The 18,924-nt window shown below is 40.4% G+C and overlaps 2 protein-coding genes across 2 annotated transcripts; both read right to left on the bottom strand.

The window, feature by feature from the left end:
* Positions 1-379: 379 nt before the first annotated feature.
* Positions 380-1,414, bottom strand: LOC121379839 (acetylcholine receptor subunit beta-type unc-29-like). Its single transcript, XM_041508490.1, has one exon. The coding sequence runs from the start codon at positions 1,412-1,414 to the stop codon at positions 380-382; it is 1,035 nt and encodes a 344-aa protein (XP_041364424.1).
* Positions 1,415-2,748: 1,334 nt separating this feature from the next.
* LOC121379837 (paired mesoderm homeobox protein 2-like) lies at positions 2,749-4,631 on the bottom strand. Its single transcript, XM_041508489.1, has 3 exons — positions 4,475-4,631; positions 3,810-3,973; positions 2,749-3,039 (listed from the first exon to the last, which is right to left on the bottom strand). The coding sequence occupies exons 1-3, from the start codon at positions 4,629-4,631 to the stop codon at positions 2,749-2,751; spliced, it is 612 nt and encodes a 203-aa protein (XP_041364423.1).
* Between the last annotated feature and the right edge of the window lie 14,293 nt (positions 4,632-18,924).

The following is an 18,924-nucleotide window of genomic DNA, read 5'->3' as shown; positions in this document are numbered from 1 at the left end:
ATATTTCCGCTATAATATGAAATAAATAACAACCACTTGGGTTTTTGCAACAAATTTCCTTTGTATGTTTATACCAATATGAAATAAATAACAGAGTCATGTGATTTGAATAAACATTTTTAGTACATTTCTACTAAATTAGAAAATAAATAATATTCACTTGAGTTGCGCAAAACCTCCCTTCACATATGTCTACTACTTAAATAACACTCATGTGATTTGATTTGATGCGTTTATAATGAACTGTAACAACTGCCAGTAAAGTTTAAAATACGAACACACTCAGATTTAAAAGGGCTAGGCAAAGGAATACGACAAATAATATTCTTTCTGTGCCAGCTGATGACAGGTTATATTTGGAACAAACGTTGATACGAGCTTAAGTTACAGAAACAGAATTCTCTTGTGGAGCAACTTTAGCTGTTTGTGATACTTTGACTTGACGAACACTCTGACTTCTTTTATTAAAATGATCGCCAATTATCAACAGGTTGATAATAATGGACATACAACTCTGACATAGTGTGAGAACTAAGTATATGGCCATCCTCGATGGAGTTGTAGACTTGGGCATGGCATCGTTGATGTAGTTGACGAAGACGAAGTAAGAAACGAGGATTGAAATCAAGAAGGAGATTTTCTCGCCCGATTCAACCGGCAACAAGAACACAGATGCGTTCAACAGAGACAGAAGAACCATGGGAAGTATGACACTCAGAACGTAGAACTTCCACTGACGTTGTAACCGAAAGTCAAACTTCGCCATATTGCCTTTGTTCAGTTGCATGTATATTGTACTTGCAGAAATATCAACAATTTCCCATTCGTTGCTACTTGTAAAATAGCCGTGTTCGGTTACCATTGAAGTGTCATTAGGAGTCCAAATGTTGTGGTCCAGAGCAGACCCGAATGAAATAGAGCAGGTTTGTTCATCGAATGGATATTTCGAAATGTCGACAAGACAGCTTGTTTGGAATACATCCAACATAACAAATGTTACCTTCCCATTGGCCTCAATGTTAATAGTAATCACATACGGTTTTGTAGACTTTTCTGCTACGTTAATGAGCATAATTTGTGGGGTCCAGATGTCCTCTTCTGAGAGAGATATGTTAGAGTGTCCTCCAAAATCGTCTACATTCCACGTTAATTCTTCGTCAATCCACTGTGTAACTAAAATTAAGCTAGATGAAAGAGTCTGTCTAGTTTGGTCCACTTCTAATATAGACATCATCATCACCTGTAGTTCCACTGGTAGTTTTCCCGGCGATGTTGACGATGGTCTTATCTGACGGGTGTAATTCTGAAGAAGATATTTCCGAAGATGTAACAACGATTCTTTGTCTTGTGCTGCCTTTATATTTTCCACATTTAGAAGAATGAAACTCACAAAGCACAAGAGTACAATCTTCATTGTATGATCTTGGTAATTTCCTGAGCTGTCAGTAATAATTCTTACCCTTCATTATGGCTTGGCGGTAAATAAGTCGCAATAATCTTAAATCCACTCCACGTCCCTTTGGATTTCAGATCCTTCACAAGCCTGTTGCATCTATTAGAATGATATGCCTTATGTACCCCTACAGTACCCGTTTATATACAAGAGTTTCTGTAAATCAGTTTGTTCGTTATATTGGAATTAAAGTTACAAAGTAGTACTGTTATCACGTAGTATGTTTTATATGTTTCATCACATACCACCAGTGACATCATTCGGCGGACCATTAACTGAATGGAGAGATAATCAAACACTGAACCTAATCTAACTAATGCATATTTCTTTCTTTATTTATTGTCAATGTATTAGTGTGGTGAATGGACAAAGTAATATAGTCGAGTATGGCAGACAATTGGTGTGGTATGATTATTTAAGTATCATTGATGAACCTTTCTGTTTACTTTCTTTACAGTATTTATCGTCCTTTACTCAAAACATATATTTGTGTGAAGTATTAATAATGCAAATATATGTATATTGATCATACCTGTTGTAAACGTTCTTCCATTCAAAACGGGTTTTTGTGCCTTCCGATTTTCATTAAAAGGATAATTCAGAACATAACGAACACATTAACGTCCATTTGCGTCCATTCTGTATGAATTGTCTTTATATAAAAATGTTAGGACTGATTTAATTGGGAGGAAAACAAGGAATAATATATAACATATTAGATTGACAATGTACCTAAGACTTCCATTGATAGCAAATGTGTATATTCAAGTTTACAAGCCACGAAAGCTAATCGTGTATTTTTTTTATTATTATTATTATAATCTATAATCTATGCAATTTTAGTATGGATGTTTTGGTCAGTTAACAGGTTTTAATATATCTATTAGTAGGCACGAATCAACAATATTATACAGTAAATCTTAAGGCAGAGATCAATTAATTGTACTTGTAAAACGCAGGAAATTGCATTTCAGAACATCTAGTTTTCATAATTTTACGGGGAAGCGTAACCCCGAACGCCCTAGAAACTTTGCTTTGCATCCTCGATCTCAGTCAGCCACCTCCCCCCCCCCCCCCCCCCCCCCCCCCCGCCCCCAATGTCTACTTACTTCCGTCCGCCGTGCCCTATTGGTCTTGTGATATGAATGCAATAATATTCTGTATTGCTGAATTCATAGTTTTGGTTAATTTTCGTTATGTTTGTCTTCTGCACAAAAACAAAATCATATTTTTATTTAGAAAATATAACGAATTGATAATATTGCTTCTTTGACTGGTTTCTACTCTGTCTTTGTTCAGCAACAGCTGCTATGTGTCAAATTCGTGAACATTCTGGCTTTCTCCCTCAGACTGAAAATACTTGATTGCATGTGAAATTCTCTGCTGAATGGCGGATGGAAACCAGTTATGTTGAGAGGAGTTTGCGTCATCGCTATACAGTTTCGTAAGACATAATGATGAGGACATTTCGGTGTATTTAGTAGACTGGTATTGTCATTGTTGTATTTTTGAAAAGACCCGACTTGCATTGTCCCGGATGATTTTTTCTGTTTCCGCCATTTTGCTCGTCGGTTTTGAAACCAGACCTGAAGTAGAAAATTACGAAGAGACTTGAGATTTACCTGTTTTATAAAGGGTATATTTGTTTAACCACAATCCGGCAAGAGGTAACTCTGCCCAGTTTAAAACATTGTTTTTTGTTTTGTTTTTATTTTAAGAAATGTTTAATCAAAACAGTTTATCCACTAGTTTGCAGAAGGAAAAGTCTCGGGGGGAACCTGAAATACGATTTGTAAATTGTAACTGAAATTATATTATTAAAATTTAAATATATATTTTTATGTATGAAAACTGATAATATCACATACAATGTTAAAATTAAATTTGTACTGAAAACTGAAAAAACCATATTCAATGATAAAATATAATTTGTAATGGAAACTAAAAACATCACATATAATGTTAAAATACGATTTGTAATGAAAATTAAAAACATCACATATAATGTTAAAATACGATTTGTAATGAAAACTAAAAACATCACATACAGTGTTAAACTTTAATTTGTAATGAAAATTGAAAACATGACATACAGTGTTAAACTACAATTTGTACTGAAAATTAAAAACATTGCATACAATGTTAAAATACTATTTGTAATGAAAACTAAAACCATCACATACAATGTTAAAATACTATTTGTAATGAAAACTAAAAACATCACATACAATGTTAAAATGCGATTTGTAATGAAAACTGGATTTAAAAATGGAGTTTATTAATATGCTTGTTTGTTTCGTTTGATTATTATCGATTATTATTTGTGTTCGTTTGATTTTAAATATAGACGACTCACCTGGATTCTTGCTTCAGTTAAGTCCATTCTAAAGGCCATTGTTTCGCGGATGGATATGTCTGGGTAGTGTGTCACACAGAATACACGTTCTAGTTCGTCGACCTGCCAGGCGCTGAAATTAGTGCGAATTCGTGGACGTTGCACGCTGTTAGACTCCTTGGGTTCTGTAAATATGAAAATGAAGCACCTGACTATCTGGGATGTGTGGCCAGGATAGCGGACTTGAACTTTAATTCGATATAGACACGAAAATAATATATATGAAATGAAATCTGTTATGTCTTTCCCATTGGAATATACTTATATAAAATATATTCTAGTATTAGTTTTTGGTAATAATTAATACATCATTTAGAACAGATTTCTCAGTGCCGTATTGTTTTAACGTTATTTTCTCATGACACCCATAGAATGTTATGTTGTTTAAATTATATTTATTTTAAAAAGAATGCTGCTACTAATTTAAACGAATAACGTCAAATAATAATGAAAACTATATTGTATGTTAGATTAACTTTAACTCAAATAAAACTTCAGATGTGATGGAGTAGCCATATTTAATTCCAAATCCGTCAAAGGGAATCTAAACCTTTGAGTGTGGACGTTTTCATGTAAAAACAAAACCAAGAAAACATTAAATTAATCAACTTATTTCTTTTTCATACCTGTGACAAAGTCTGTGAGTGTCGTTACAAATTGATCAATGCTAGTATTCGGTGACGTTTCTTTGATTGCACTTATTCCACTCTTGTCTTCGTAGTTTCCTAGAATTCTGTCAATTCCAAACGTTAACACCGTGGTATTGCTTTTCTTACTTTCCATGTTGGAAATCTTTTCCTTATTTGACATATTTCTTGAACAACTAGTGGTTTTATGAGATTAGCTTTTATCGCTTGACAACATTATCGTGGACAGTTCCACAAAGTTCCATGGTTCATCGAAATAATTACAGCATCCAGAGTTTCTCTTGGTCGGTGTGTACTTTCGTCCATCCATATATTTCTCTCTCTCTCTCTCTCTCTCTCTCTCTCTCTCTCTCTCTCTCTCTCTCTCTCTCTCTCTCTCTCTCTCTCTCTCTCTCTCTCTCTCTCTCTGGCGCCCGCCTTAGAAGCAATGGGTCAAACGATTTTATCTCATGTCAAACACGACCCCGCCATCGTGGCATGTGCGTTCTTGTCTGTGCAAAAATACATATAAAAGATCTCAGTAGGAGTAGCATATATGGAAGCAAGAGTTCCTCATTCACTGTCGAGAATGTGTCGAATGATATTTTATTATACACCTAATAACCGTAGTTTTAAAATGTGCTCAGGTGCCTATTAACAAATATTCATTTCTCTTCTCTCCCCCTCCCCTCCCTCCCAATAGATATAATGTAGACAGACAAACACAGTGAGAGGTATATATATATATATATATATAGATAGATAGATAGATAGATAGATAGATAGATAGATAGATAGATAGATATAGATAGATAGATATAGATAGATAGATAGATAGATAGATAGATAGATATATATATATATATATATATATAGAGAGAGAGAGAGAGAGAGAGAGAGAGAGAGAGAGAGAGAGAGAGAGAGAGAGAGAGAGAGAGAGAGAGAGACACACAGACACACAGGCAGTGTTTGATATTTCACAGCAGACGACTAATTGTGTACTTGGATGTGCCTATAATCATGTTTTGTTGGCATCACTGTAGTTTCTAAACATTACTATAAAGCATACCCTTAATCTCACAAATTACGCTTTATTATTTCATCTATCATTGTGAGATCAGTTAATGTAATTTATTTTCACTTCTCGGCTAATGTGTATAAAATGATTCGGTGTGTAAACTGGCCGTGATTTCCTAGTCTTGTAACCAGCAGCATTTGGTTTCCTCTGTTTCGATTCCCAGGCAGACGTCATCCATCTTCATCGGGTCTCCGCTGCTGTCCAGCCTTGTTTGTTTTCTGTATCACAGCTCAGTGGCTAATTAATCCCCACTGCTGGTCAACACGTCATGGCCGTCGCCGTTATCTCGCGTTCGTATGGGAATGTCAATATCCGTTACACCTGACTATATATACGAATCACCACCCTCCCCTACCCGTTATCAAAAATATTCTAAATCTACGACTAGTTAGATTTCATGTAATATTATGTCAATAGTAATTGCTTTATAGTTATTTTCAAAAGAGAAAAGCATAGCAAAATCGACAAAACCGTATTCCCATATCAAAATCGTATATCTGCACATGACTGCTTCCATGAACCACTATCAGGTGCTCGTGCCTTGGAGGACCGCCAGTCCTCTAGGAGATACGTAACACGATGTTTTATCCCTCCTGCACAACCTAAGAGGACTGCCACTCCCATGACTAGATTAGAAAACCCAAACCGGCACAGAATATAGCTCAATAAAGCTGTGATTGCATGCACTCATGAATCACTGTAAAAACAATGATGAAATCAGGTGTTCGCGAACAGTGAGCATATCCTGTCACACCGGTGGCACCCGTCATGAGCACAACCTACAAACATAAAGTATGTAAGCAGACATGCTGCTTTGTTTAAAGGTCCACAATCATGGCACATTATTAATACACAGTACATATAAAAAAAAAAACATAAATATTACATTAAACATAAAAACAAAAATACCACTCCAGTTATTAATAAAGCGACTTTTTGTAAAACGCTCGGGGAAAAAACACTGATCCAGTCGATTTGACCCGCATCTGACCTGTGACGTAGCATCCGGTGAAGTCCACTCATTCATTAGTAGGTTAACATGGCGACAGCATGTAATTATTCTTCGAAAAATAGCTCATTCTTATCGGACGTTAGTTTAGACATTTCGGACTTGTCGCTTTTTTCTATTTATTCTAATGCTACCTCGATTGGTGAGGAAGAAGGAGAAAATCTGTTAGGGGTACTTCCCTTTCAGGTAGGCCTACCTGTTTTTGTCTTCGGGCGATGTTCGGGATTTCGTTATATACAGTCCGAACATGAAAAATGCGATTTTTTGTTCTAAAAATTATTTTTCCTATGTTTATTTTTTTAACATATATAAATGCATCGTGTTGAGGTGTATCTTTGTGCCAAATATGAACAATGTACACCTCGGCATTAACATTCGGGCTTTGTTTTTGTCCCGGGCGACGTTCGGGCTGCGGGGGATACAGGCTTGGAACAGACAAGTTCTTTAACAAAAGATTTGGTGCCATTCCCATCGACCATCTTAGATAATTGTTGTAATCCCCAGGTGTGAAGTGGTGACTTAATGTTTTGCCTTCACCATAGTTTGACACCCAATAGCCGATGTATTTTTCGTGCTGGGGTGTCGTTAAACATTCATTCATTTATTCGTTCGTTCATTCCCCAGGTGTGAAGTGGTCACTGCAAATCGTATCCCATCTTGACGGTCCTTTCCAATATGCACGTGTTCGTTTTAAGAACCGCTTACATGCAAACAATGTCGGTTTGTCTTTCGAAAAAATATGCAAACTTCTTTTGTCCTTTAACTGCAGTTTTTGTACATCCATACAACGAACAATGCGTTTGCAAATATAAAGGATATCTCCTCCACGTGGAATGTTTATAGTTGGTGACAGGTGAGAGTGGAGTTATTACAGCATGCTCCCCACTAAAATGAAATATTAAATACATTTTCTTGTTTAGAATAACAGTGTGTGTACATGCGTGCGTGTGTGTGTAATGTTTGTAGTACCCAAAATAGATTTTAATGGGAAATAAAATGAAGTTTCAGCTAGTGCACACATTAACACGACCAGACACACATTGGTTATTCAGACATTTGTGTTTTAAACAAGAAAATGTATTTTAAATGGAATTTTAGTTGCTATAAGTACTATGTGTGTCGGAAACATCTTCCAGTGCTTACAAAGGCTGTGAACTTCGGACAATCTCGTTCACTGTTATTTTAACATAGCACATACAATTGTTATACATACTTTGCTATGTAGCAATTTTTACTTCACCCCCTTTCTCCTTTCCCCCCCCCCCTCCAGCCCCACCCACATTAAGAAATATTAACTTCTCAATTAGTGATATTTCCTATACATATAACCTATATTAACAATGCCACAGCATTAATTTACAGTGGTCTTTACGCCTGTGTGGCCAGTTTATTACAGCGGTCTTTACACCTGTGTGGTCAGTTTATTACAGTCGTCTTTACACCTGTGTGGTCAGTTTATTACAGTCGTCTTTACTGTGTGGTCAGTTTATTACAGTGGTCTTTACACCTGTGTGGTCAGTTTATTACAGCGGTCTTTACACCTGTGTGGTCAGTTTATTACAGTGGTCTTTACACCTGTGTGGTCAGGTCTTTACACCTGTGTGGACAGGTCTTTACGCCTGTGTGGTCAGTTTATTACAGCGGTCTTTACACCTGTGTGGTCAGTTTATTACAGCGGTCTTTACACCTGTGTGGCCAGTTTATTACAGTGGTCTTTACACCTGTGTGGTCAGTTTATTACAGCGGTCTTTACACCTGTGTGGTCAGTTTATTACAGTGGTCTTTACACCTGTGTGGTCAGGTCTTTACACCTGTGTGGACAGGTCTTTACGCCTGTGTGGTCAGTTTATTACAGCGGTCTTTACACCTGTGTGGTCAGTTTATTACAGTGGTCTTTACACCTGTGTGGTCAGTTTATTACAGGGGTCTTTACACCTGTGTGGCCAGTTTATTACAGCGGTCTTTACACCTGTGTGGTCAGTTTATTACAGTGGTCTTTACGCCTGTGTGGTCAGTTTATTACAGCGGTCTTTACACCTGTGTGGTCAGTTTATTACAGTGGTCTTTACACCTGTGTGGTCAGTTTATTACAGTGGTCTTTACGCCTGTGTGGCCAGTTTATTACAGCGGTCTTTACGCCTGTGTGATCAGTCTCTTACAGCGGTCTTTACACCTGTGTGGTCAGTTTATTACAGCGGTATTTACACCTTGTGGCCAGTTTATTACAGCGGTCTTTACGCCTGTGTGGTCAGTTTATTACAGCGGTCGTTACACCTGTGTGGTCAGTTTATTACAGTGGTCTTTACACCTGTGTGGCCAGTTTATTACAGCGGTCTTTACACCTGTGTGGCCAGTTTATTACAGTGGTCTTTACGCCTGTGTGGCCAGGTCTTTACACCTGTGTGGTCAGTTTATTACAGCGGTCTTTACACCTGTGTGGTCAGTTTATAACAGCGGTCTTTACACCTGTGTGGCCAGTTTATTACAGTGGTCTTTACGCCTGTGTGGCCAGGTCTTTACACCTGTGTGGTCAGTTTATTACAGCGGTCTTTACACCTGTGTGGTCAGTTCTTTACAGTGGTCTTTACACCTGTGTGGTCAGTTTATTACAGCGGTCTTTACACCTGTGTGGTCAGTTTATTACAGCGGTCTTTACACCTGTGTGGCCAGTTTATTACAGTGGTCTTTACGCCTGTGTGGTCAGTTTATTATAGTGGTCTTTACACCTGTGTGGTCAGGTCTTTACACCTGTGTGGTCAGTTTATTACAGTGGTCTTTACACCTGTGTGGTCAGGTCTTTACACCTGTGTGATCAGTTTATTACAGTCGTCTTTACTCTGTGGTCAGTTTATTACAGCGGTATTTACACCTGTGTGGTCAGTTTATTACAGTGGTCTTTACACCTGTGTGGCCAGTTTATTACAGCGGTCTTTACACCTGTGTGGCCAGTTTATTACAGTGGTCTTTACGCCTGTGTGGCCAGGTCTTTACACCTGTGTGGTCAGTTTATTACAGCGGTCTTTACACCTGTGTGGTCAGTTTATAACAGCGGTCTTTACACCTGTGTGGCCAGTTTATTACAGTGGTCTTTACGCCTGTGTGGCCAGGTCTTTACACCTGTGTGGTCAGTTTATTACAGCGGTCTTTACACCTGTGTGGTCAGTTCTTTACAGTGGTCTTTACACCTGTGTGGTCAGTTTATTACAGCGGTCTTTACACCTGTGTGGTCAGTTTATTACAGCGGTCTTTACACCTGTGTGGCCAGTTTATTACAGTGGTCTTTACGCCTGTGTGGTCAGTTTATTATAGTGGTCTTTACACCTGTGTGGTCAGGTCTTTACACCTGTGTGGTCAGTTTATTACAGTGGTCTTTACACCTGTGTGGTCAGGTCTTTACACCTGTGTGATCAGTTTATTACAGTCGTCTTTACTCTGTGGTCAGTTTATTACAGCGGTATTTACACCTGTGTGGTCAGTTTATTACAGTGGTCTTTACACCTGTGTGGTCAGGTCTTTACACCTGTGTGGTCAGTTTATTACAGCGGTCTTTACACCTGTGTGGTCAGTTTATTACAGCGGTCTTTACACCTGTGTGGCCAGTTTATTACAGTGGTCTTTACGCCTGTGTGGTCAGTTTATTACAGTGGTCTTTACACCTGTGTGGCCAGGTCTTTACACCTGTGTGGTCAGTTTATTACAGTGGTCTTTACACCTGTGTGGTCAGGTCTTTACACCTGTGTGATCAGTTTATTACAGTCGTCTTTACTCTGTGGTCAGTTTATTACAGCGGTATTTACACCTGTGTGGTCAGTTCTTTACAGTGGTCTTTACACCTGTGTGGTCAGTTTATTACAGCGGTCTTTACACCTGTGTGGTCAGTTTATTACAGTGGTCTTTACACCTGTGTGGTCAGTTTATTACAGCGGTCTTTACACCTGTGTGGTCAGTTTATTACAGCGGTCTTTACACCTGTGTGGCCAGTTTATTACAGTGGTCTTTACGCCTGTGTGGTCAGTTTATTACAGTGGTCTTTACACCTGTGTGGTCAGTTTATTACAGTGGTCTTTACACCTGTGTGGTCAGGTCTTTACACCTGTGTGATCAGTTTATTACAGTCGTCTTTACTCTGTGGTCAGTTTATTACAGCGGTATTTACACCTGTGTGGTCAGTTTATTACAGTGGTCTTTACACCTGTGTGGTCAGTTTATTACAGTGGTCTTTACGCCTGTGTGGTCAGTTTATTACAGTGGTCTTTACACCTGTGTGGTCAGGTCTTTACACCTGTGTGGACAGTTTATTACAGCGGTCTTTACACCTGTGTGGTCAGTTTATTACAGTGGTCTTTACACCTGTGTGGTCAGTTTATTACAGTCGTCTTTACACCTGTGTGGTCAGTTTAGTACAGCGGTCATTACACCTGTGTGGTCAGTTTATTACAGCGGTCTTTACACCTGTGTGGTCAGTTTATTACAGTCGTCTTTACACCTGTGTGATCAGTTTATTACAGTGGTCTTTACACCTGTGTGGTCAGGTCTTTACACCTGTGTGGTCAGTTTATTACAGCGGTCTTTACACCTGTGTGGTCAGTTTATTACAGTGGTCTTTACACCTGTGTGGTCAGTTTATTACAGCGGTCTTTACACCTGTGTGGTCAGTTTATTACAGCGGTATTTACACCTGTGTGGTCAGTTTATTACAGCGGTCTTTACACCTGTGTGGTCAGTTTATTACAGTCGTCTTTACACCTGTGTGGTCAAGTCTTTACACCTGAGTGGTCAGTTTATTACAGCGGTCTTTACACCTGTGTGGTCAGTTTATTACAGTCGTCTTTACACCTGTGTGGTCAAGTCTTTACACCTGTGTGGTCAGTTTATTACAGCGGTCTTTACACCTGTGTGGTCAAGTCTTTACACCTGAGTGGTCAGTTTATTACAGTCGTCTTTACACCTGTGTGATCAGTTTATTACAGTCGTCTTTACTCTGTGGTCAGTTTATTACAGCGGTATTTACACCTGTGTGGTCAGTTTATTACAGTGGTCTTTACACCTGTGTGGTCAGTTTATTACAGTGGTCTTTACGCCTGTGTGGTCAGTTTATTACAGTGGTCTTTACACCTGTGTGGTCAGGTCTTTACACCTGTGTGGACAGTTTATTACAGCGGTCTTTACACCTGTGTGGTCAGTTTATTACAGTGGTCTTTACACCTGTGTTGTCAGTTTATTACAGTCGTCTTTACACCTGTGTGGTCAGTTTAGTACAGCGGTCTTTACACCTGTGTGGTCAGTTTATTACAGCGGTCTTTACACCTGTGTGGTCAGTTTATTACAGTCGTCTTTACACCTGTGTGATCAGTTTATTACAGTGGTCTTTACACCTGTGTGGTCAGGTCTTTACACCTGTGTGGTCAGTTTATTACAGCGGTCTTTACACCTGTGTGGTCAGTTTATTACAGTGGTCTTTACACCTGTGTGGTCAGGTCTTTACACCTGTGTGGTCAGTTTATTACAGCGGTCTTTACACCTGTGTGGTCAGTTTATTACAGCGGTCTTTACACCTGTGTGGCCAGTTTATTACAGTGGTCTTTACGCCTGTGTGGTCAGTTTATTACAGTGGTCTTTACACCTGTGTGGCCAGGTCTTTACACCTGTGTGGTCAGTTTATTACAGTGGTCTTTACACCTGTGTGGTCAGGTCTTTACACCTGTGTGATCAGTTTATTACAGTCGTCTTTACTCTGTGGTCAGTTTATTACAGCGGTATTTACACCTGTGTGGTCAGTTTATTACAGTGGTCTTTACACCTGTGTGGTCAGTTTATTACAGTGGTCTTTACGCCTGTGTGGTCAGTTTATTACAGTGGTCTTTACACCTGTGTGGTCAGGTCTTTACACCTGTGTGGACAGTTTATTACAGCGGTCTTTACACCTGTGTGGTCAGTTTATTACAGTGGTCTTTACACCTGTGTGGTCAGTTTATTACAGTCGTCTTTACACCTGTGTGGTCAGTTTATTACAGCGGTCTTTACACCTGTGTGGTCAGTTTATTACAGCGGTCTTTACACCTGTGTGGTCAGTTTATTACAGTCGTCTTTCCACCTGTGTTATCAGTTTATTACAGTGGTCTTTACACCTGTGTGGTCAGTTTATTACAGCGGTCTTTACACCTGTGTGGTCAGGTCTTTACACCTGTGTGGTCAGGTCTTTACACCTGTGTGATCAGTTTATTACAGTGGTATTTACACCTGTGTGGTCAGGTCTTTACACCTGGGTGGTCAGGTCTTTACACCTGGGTGGTCAGGTCTTTACACCTGTGTGGTCAGGTCTTTACACCTGTGTGCTCAGTTTATTACAGCGGTCTTTACACCTGTGTGATCAGTTTATTACAGCGGTCTTTACACCTGGGTGGTCAGGTCTTTACACCTGTGTGGTCAGGTCTTTACACCTGTGTGCTCAGTTTATTACAGTCGTCTTTACACCTCTGTGGTCAGTTTATTACAGTGGTCTTTACACCTGGGTGGTCAGTTTATTACAGTGGTCTTTACACCTGTGTGGTCAGTTTATTACAGCGATCTTTACACCTGTGTGGTCAGTTTATTACAGTGGTCTTTACACCTGCGTGGTCAGTTTATTACAGCGGTCTTTACACCTGTGTGGTCAGTTTATTACAGCGGTCTTTACGCCTGTGTGGTCAGTTTATTACAGTGGTCTTTACACCTGCGTGGTCAGTTTATTACAGCGGTCTTTACACCTGCGTGGTCAGTTTATTACAGCGGTCTTTACACCTGTGTGGTCAGTTTATTACAGCGGTCTTTACGCCTGTGTGGTCAGTTTTTTACAGCGGTCTTTACGCCTGTGTGGCCAGTTTATTACAGCGGTCTTTACGCCTATGTGGTCAGTTTATTACAGCGGTCTTTACACCTGTGTGGTCAGTTTATTACAGTGGTCTTTACCCCTGTGTGGCCAGTTTATTACAGAGGTCTTTACGCCTGTGTGGTCAGTTTATTACAGTGGTCTTTACACCTGTGTGGTCAGGTCTTTACGCCTGTGTGGTCAGGTCTTTACGCCTGTGTGGTCAGTTTATTACAGTGGTCTTTACACCTGTGTGGTCAGTTTATTACAGTGGTCTTTACACCTGTGTGGTCAGTTTATTACAGCGGTCTTTACACCTGTGTGGTCAGTTTATTACAGCGGTCTTTACACCTGTGTGGTCAGTTTATTACAGCGGTCTTTACACCTGTGTGGTCAGTTTATTATATCGGTCTTTACACCTGTGTGGTCTGTTTATTACAGCGGTATTTACACCTGTGTGGTCAGTTTTTACACCTGTGTGGTCAGTTTATTACAGTGGTCTTTACACCTGTGTGGTCAGGTCTTTACACCTGTGTGGTCAGGTCTTTACACCTGTGTGATCAGTTTATTACAGTCGTCTTTACTCTGTGGTCAGTTTATTACAGCGGTCTTTACACATGTGTGGTCAGTTTATTACAGTCGTCTTTACACCTGTGTTGTCAGGTCTTTACACCTGTGTGGTCAGTTTATTACAGTGGTCTTTACACCTGTGTGGTCAGTTTATTACAGTGGTCTTTACACCTGTGTGGTCAGTTTATTACAGTGGTCTTTACACCTGTGTGGTCAAGTCTTTACACCTGAGTGGTCAGTTTATTACAGTCGTCTTTACACCTGTGTGGTCAGGTCTTTACACCTGTGTGGTCAGTTTATTACAGTGGTCTTTACACCTGTGTGGTCAGTTTATTACAGTGGTCTTTACACCTGTGTGGTCAGGTCTTTACACCTGTGTGGTCATTTTATTACAGTGGTCTTTACACCTGTGTGGTCAGGTCTTTACACCTGTGTGGTCATGTCTTTACACCTGTGTGGTTAGTTTATTACAGTGGTCTTTACACCTGTGTGGTCAGGTCTTTACACCTGTGTGGACAGGTCTTTACACCTGTGTGGTCAGTTTATTACATCGGTCTTTACACCTGTGTGGTCAGTTTATTACAGCGGTCTTTACACCTGTGTGATCAGTTTATTACAGCGGTCTTTACACCTGTGTGGTCAGTTTATTACAGCGGTCTTTACACCTGTGTGGTCAGTTTATTACAGTCGTCTTTACACCTGTGTGGTCAGTTTATTACAGTGGTCTTTACACCTGTGTGGTCAGTTTATTACAGTGGTCTTTACACCTGTGTGGTCAGTTTATTACAGTGGTCTTTACACCTGTGTGGTCAAGTCTTTACACCTGAGTGGTCAGTTTATTACAGTCGTCTTTACACCTGTGTGGTCAGGTCTTTACACCTGTGTGGTCAGTTTATTACAGTGGTCTTTACACCTGTGTGGTCAGTTTATTACAGTGGTCTTTACACCTGTGTGGTCAGGTCTTTACACCTGTGTGGTCATTTTATTACAGTGGTCTTTACACCTGTGTGGTCAGGTCTTTACACCTGTGTGGTCATGTCTTTACACCTGTGTGGTTAGTTTATTACAGTGGTCTTTACACCTGTGTGGTCAGGTCTTTACACCTGTGTGGACAGGTCTTTACACCTGTGTGGTCAGTTTATTACATCGGTCTTTACACCTGTGTGGTCAGTTTATTACAGCGGTCTTTACACCTGTGTGATCAGTTTATTACAGCGGTCTTTACACCTGTGTGGTCAGTTTATTACAGCGGTCTTTACACCTGTGTGGTCAGTTTATTACAGTCGTCTTTACACCTGTGTGGTCAGTTTATTACAGTGGTCTTTACACCTGTGTGGTCAGTTTATTACAGTGGTCTTTACACCTGTGTGGTCAGGTCTTTACACCTGTGTGGTCATTTTATTACAGTGGTCTTTACACCTGTGTGGTCAGGTCTTTACACCTGTGTGGTCAGGTCTTTACACCTGTGTGGTCAGTTTATTACAGTGGTCTTTACACCTGTGTGGTCAGTTTATTACAGTGGTCTTTACACCTGTGTGGTCAGGTCTTTACACCTGTGTGGTCATTTTATTACAGTGGTCTTTACACCTGTGTGGTCAGGTCTTTACACCTCTGTGGTCAGTTTATTACAGTGGTCTTTACACCTGTGTGGTCAGTTTATTACAGTGGTCTTTACACCTGTGTGGTCAGGTCTTTACACCTGTGTGGTCAGGTCTTTACACCTGTGTGGTCAGTTTATTACAGCGGTCTTTACACCTGGGTGGTCAGGTCTTTACACCTGTGTGGACAGGTCTTTACACCTGTGTGGTCAGTTTATTACAGCGGTCTTTACACCTGTGTGGCCAGTTTATTACAGCGGTATTTACACCTGTGTGGTCAGTTTATTACAGCGGTCTTTACACCTGTGTGGCCAGTTTATTACAGTCGTCTTTACACCTGTGTGGTCAGTTTATTACAGCGGTCTTTACACCTGTGTGGTCAGGTCTTTACACCTGTGTGGTCAGTTTATTACAGTGGTCTTTACACCTGTGTGGTCAGTTTATTACAGTGGTCTTTACGCCTGTGTGGTCAGTTTATTACAGTCGTCTTTACGCCTGTGTGGCCAGTTTATTACAGCGGTCTTTACATCTGTGTGGTCAGTTTATTACAGTGGTCTTTACACCTGTGTGGCCAGTTTATTACAGCGGTATTTACACCTGTGTGGTCAGTTTATTACAGCGGTCTTTACACCTGTGTGGCCAGTTTATTACAGTCGTCTTTACACCTGTGTGGTCAGTTTATTACAGCGGTCTTTACACCTGTGTGGTCAGTTTATTACAGCGGTCTTTACACCTGTGTGGCCAGTTTATTACAGCGGTCTTTACACCTGTGTGGTCAGTTTATTACAGCGGTCTTTACACCTGTGTGGTCAGTTTATTACAGTCGTCTTTACACCTGTGTGGCCAGTTTATTACAGCGGTATTTACACCTGTGTGGTCAGTTTATTACAGCGGTCTTTACACCTGTGTGGTCAGTTTATTACAGCGGTCTTTACACCTGTGTGGTCAGTTTATTACAGCGGTCTTTACACCTGTGTGGCCAGTTTATTACAGCGGTCTTTACACCTGTGTGGCCAGTTTATTACAGCGGTATTTACACCTGTGTGGTCAGTTTATTACAGCGGTCTTTACACCTGTGTGGTCAGTTTATTACAGTCGTCTTTACACCTGTGTGGTCAGTTTATTACAGCGGTCTTTACACCTGTGTGGTCAGTTTATTACAGCGGTATTTACACCTGTGTGGTCAGTTTATTACAGCGGTCTTTACACCTGTGTGGTCAGTTTATTACAGCGGTCTTTACACCTGTGTGGTCAGTTTATTACAGCGGTCTTTACACCTGTGTGGTCAGTTTATTACAGCGGTATTTACACCTGTGTGGTCAGTTTATTACAGTCGTCTTTACACCTGTGTGGTCAGTTTATTACAGCGGTCTTTACACCTGTGTGGCCAGTTTATTACAGCGGTATTTACACCTGTGTGGTCAGTTTATTACAGCGGTCTTTACACCTGTGTGGTCAGTTTATTACAGTCGTCTTTACACCTGTGTTTTCAGTTTATTACAGCGGTCTTTACACCTGTGTGGTCAATTTATTACAGCGGTATTTACACCTGTGTGGTCAGTTTATTACAGCGGTCTTTACACCTGTGTGGTCAGTTTATTACAGCGGTCTTTACACCTGTGTGGTCAGTTTATTACAGCGGTCTTTACACCTGTGTGGTCAGTTTATTACAGTCGTCTTTACACCTGTGTTTTCAGTTTATTACAGCGGTCTTTACACCTGTGTGGTCAATTTATTACAGCGGTATTTACACCTGTGTGGTCAGTTTATTACAGCGGTCTTTACACCTGTGTGGTCAGTTTATTACAGCGGTCTTTACACCTGTGTGGTCAGTTTATTACAGCGGTCTTTACACCTCTGTGGTCAGTTTATTACAGTCGTCTTTACACCTGTGTTGCCAGTTTATTACAGCGGTCTTTACACCTGTGTGGTCAGGTCTTTACACCTGTGTGGTCATGTCTTTACACCTGTGTGGTTAGTTTATTACAGCGGTCTTTACACCTGTGTGGTCAGGTCTTTACACCTGTGTGGTCAGGTCTTTACACCTGTGTGGTCAGTTTATTACAGCGGTCTTTACACCTGTGTGGTCAGGTCTTTACACCTGTGTGGTCAGGTCTTTACACCTGTGTGGTCAGTTTATTATTATAGTAATAATAGCTATCGGGCGGGACGTAGCCCATTGGTAATTTAGTAAGACGCTCGCTTGATGCGCGGTCGGTCTAGGATCGATCCCCGTCGGTCGGCTTGTTCCAACCAGTGGACTAAGACTGGTATAACAAAACCCATGGTATGTGTAAATAAAGGATTCCTTGCTACGGATGAAAAATGTAGCAGGTTTCCTCTCTCAGACTATTTATGTCAGAATTACCAAATGTTTGACATCCAATAGCCGATTATTAATAAATGTGCTCTAGTGGTGTCGTTAAATAAAACAAATTTTAATAATAGAAGAAGAAGAAAATGTTTTATTTAACAACGCACTCAACACATTTCATTTACGGTTATATGGCGTCAAACATATGGTTAAGTACCACACAGATATAGAGAGGAAACCCGCTGTCGCCACTTCATGGGTTACTCTTTTCGACCAGCAGCAAGGGACCTTTTATATACACCATCCCACAGACAGGATAATATATACCACGGCCTTTGTTACACCAGTCATGGAGCACTGGCTGGAACGAGGAATAGCCCAATGGGGCTTTAATAATAGTTACGTTTTGTATTGTGTGTTATATGTTAATATGTTCTAGGGTTTCTAGAATATGTGAATAATGAAAATAGTGAAACCTGTAGACCAGCGCAGTTATTTGTTACTGTTGAAGCAGTCTTCCTCTCCACTGGAGCGCTCGTCTCACGTGTGATGGCTCGTAGGATCGATTGTCCTTGATCGACTCGTGGACGTTTTTGCCGTCCTATCCAGTTCCCAACAACTGATATATCACACGATGATATGTAGCGTCGTGTCTGAGGAACGTGCACACAAACGACCGCATGCAGCTTGTATGGTACACTCCAAATAGACGTAGTTTACAATGTGCTGACGTGTCGTTAAAATAAACATTCCTTCCCTGTCCTACCCTCTTACACCTGTGAACGCAGAGTAATGTTTGGTTGGTTTCTCTTGCATTAACCTATACGATCGTTCTAATGGCCGTTGAACTTTGTGTGCCTTCAGGTCAGGGACTCGAACCCACGACTGAAGGAACTCGAATTTTGTAAACAAGTACAACGCGTTACCATACGAAGGAAGGAAATGTTTTATTTCACGACGCACTCAACACATTTTATTTACGGTTATATGGCGTCAGACATAATTATGGTTACGGACCACACGTATATTGAGAG

This window comes from Gigantopelta aegis, chromosome 8, assembly GCF_016097555.1.
Source record: "Gigantopelta aegis isolate Gae_Host chromosome 8, Gae_host_genome, whole genome shotgun sequence".
Taxonomy (NCBI): domain Eukaryota; kingdom Metazoa; phylum Mollusca; class Gastropoda; order Neomphalida; family Peltospiridae; genus Gigantopelta; species Gigantopelta aegis.
The sequence above is the reverse complement of the archived record's forward strand: the minus strand, read 5'-3'. Positions and strand labels throughout refer to the sequence as shown.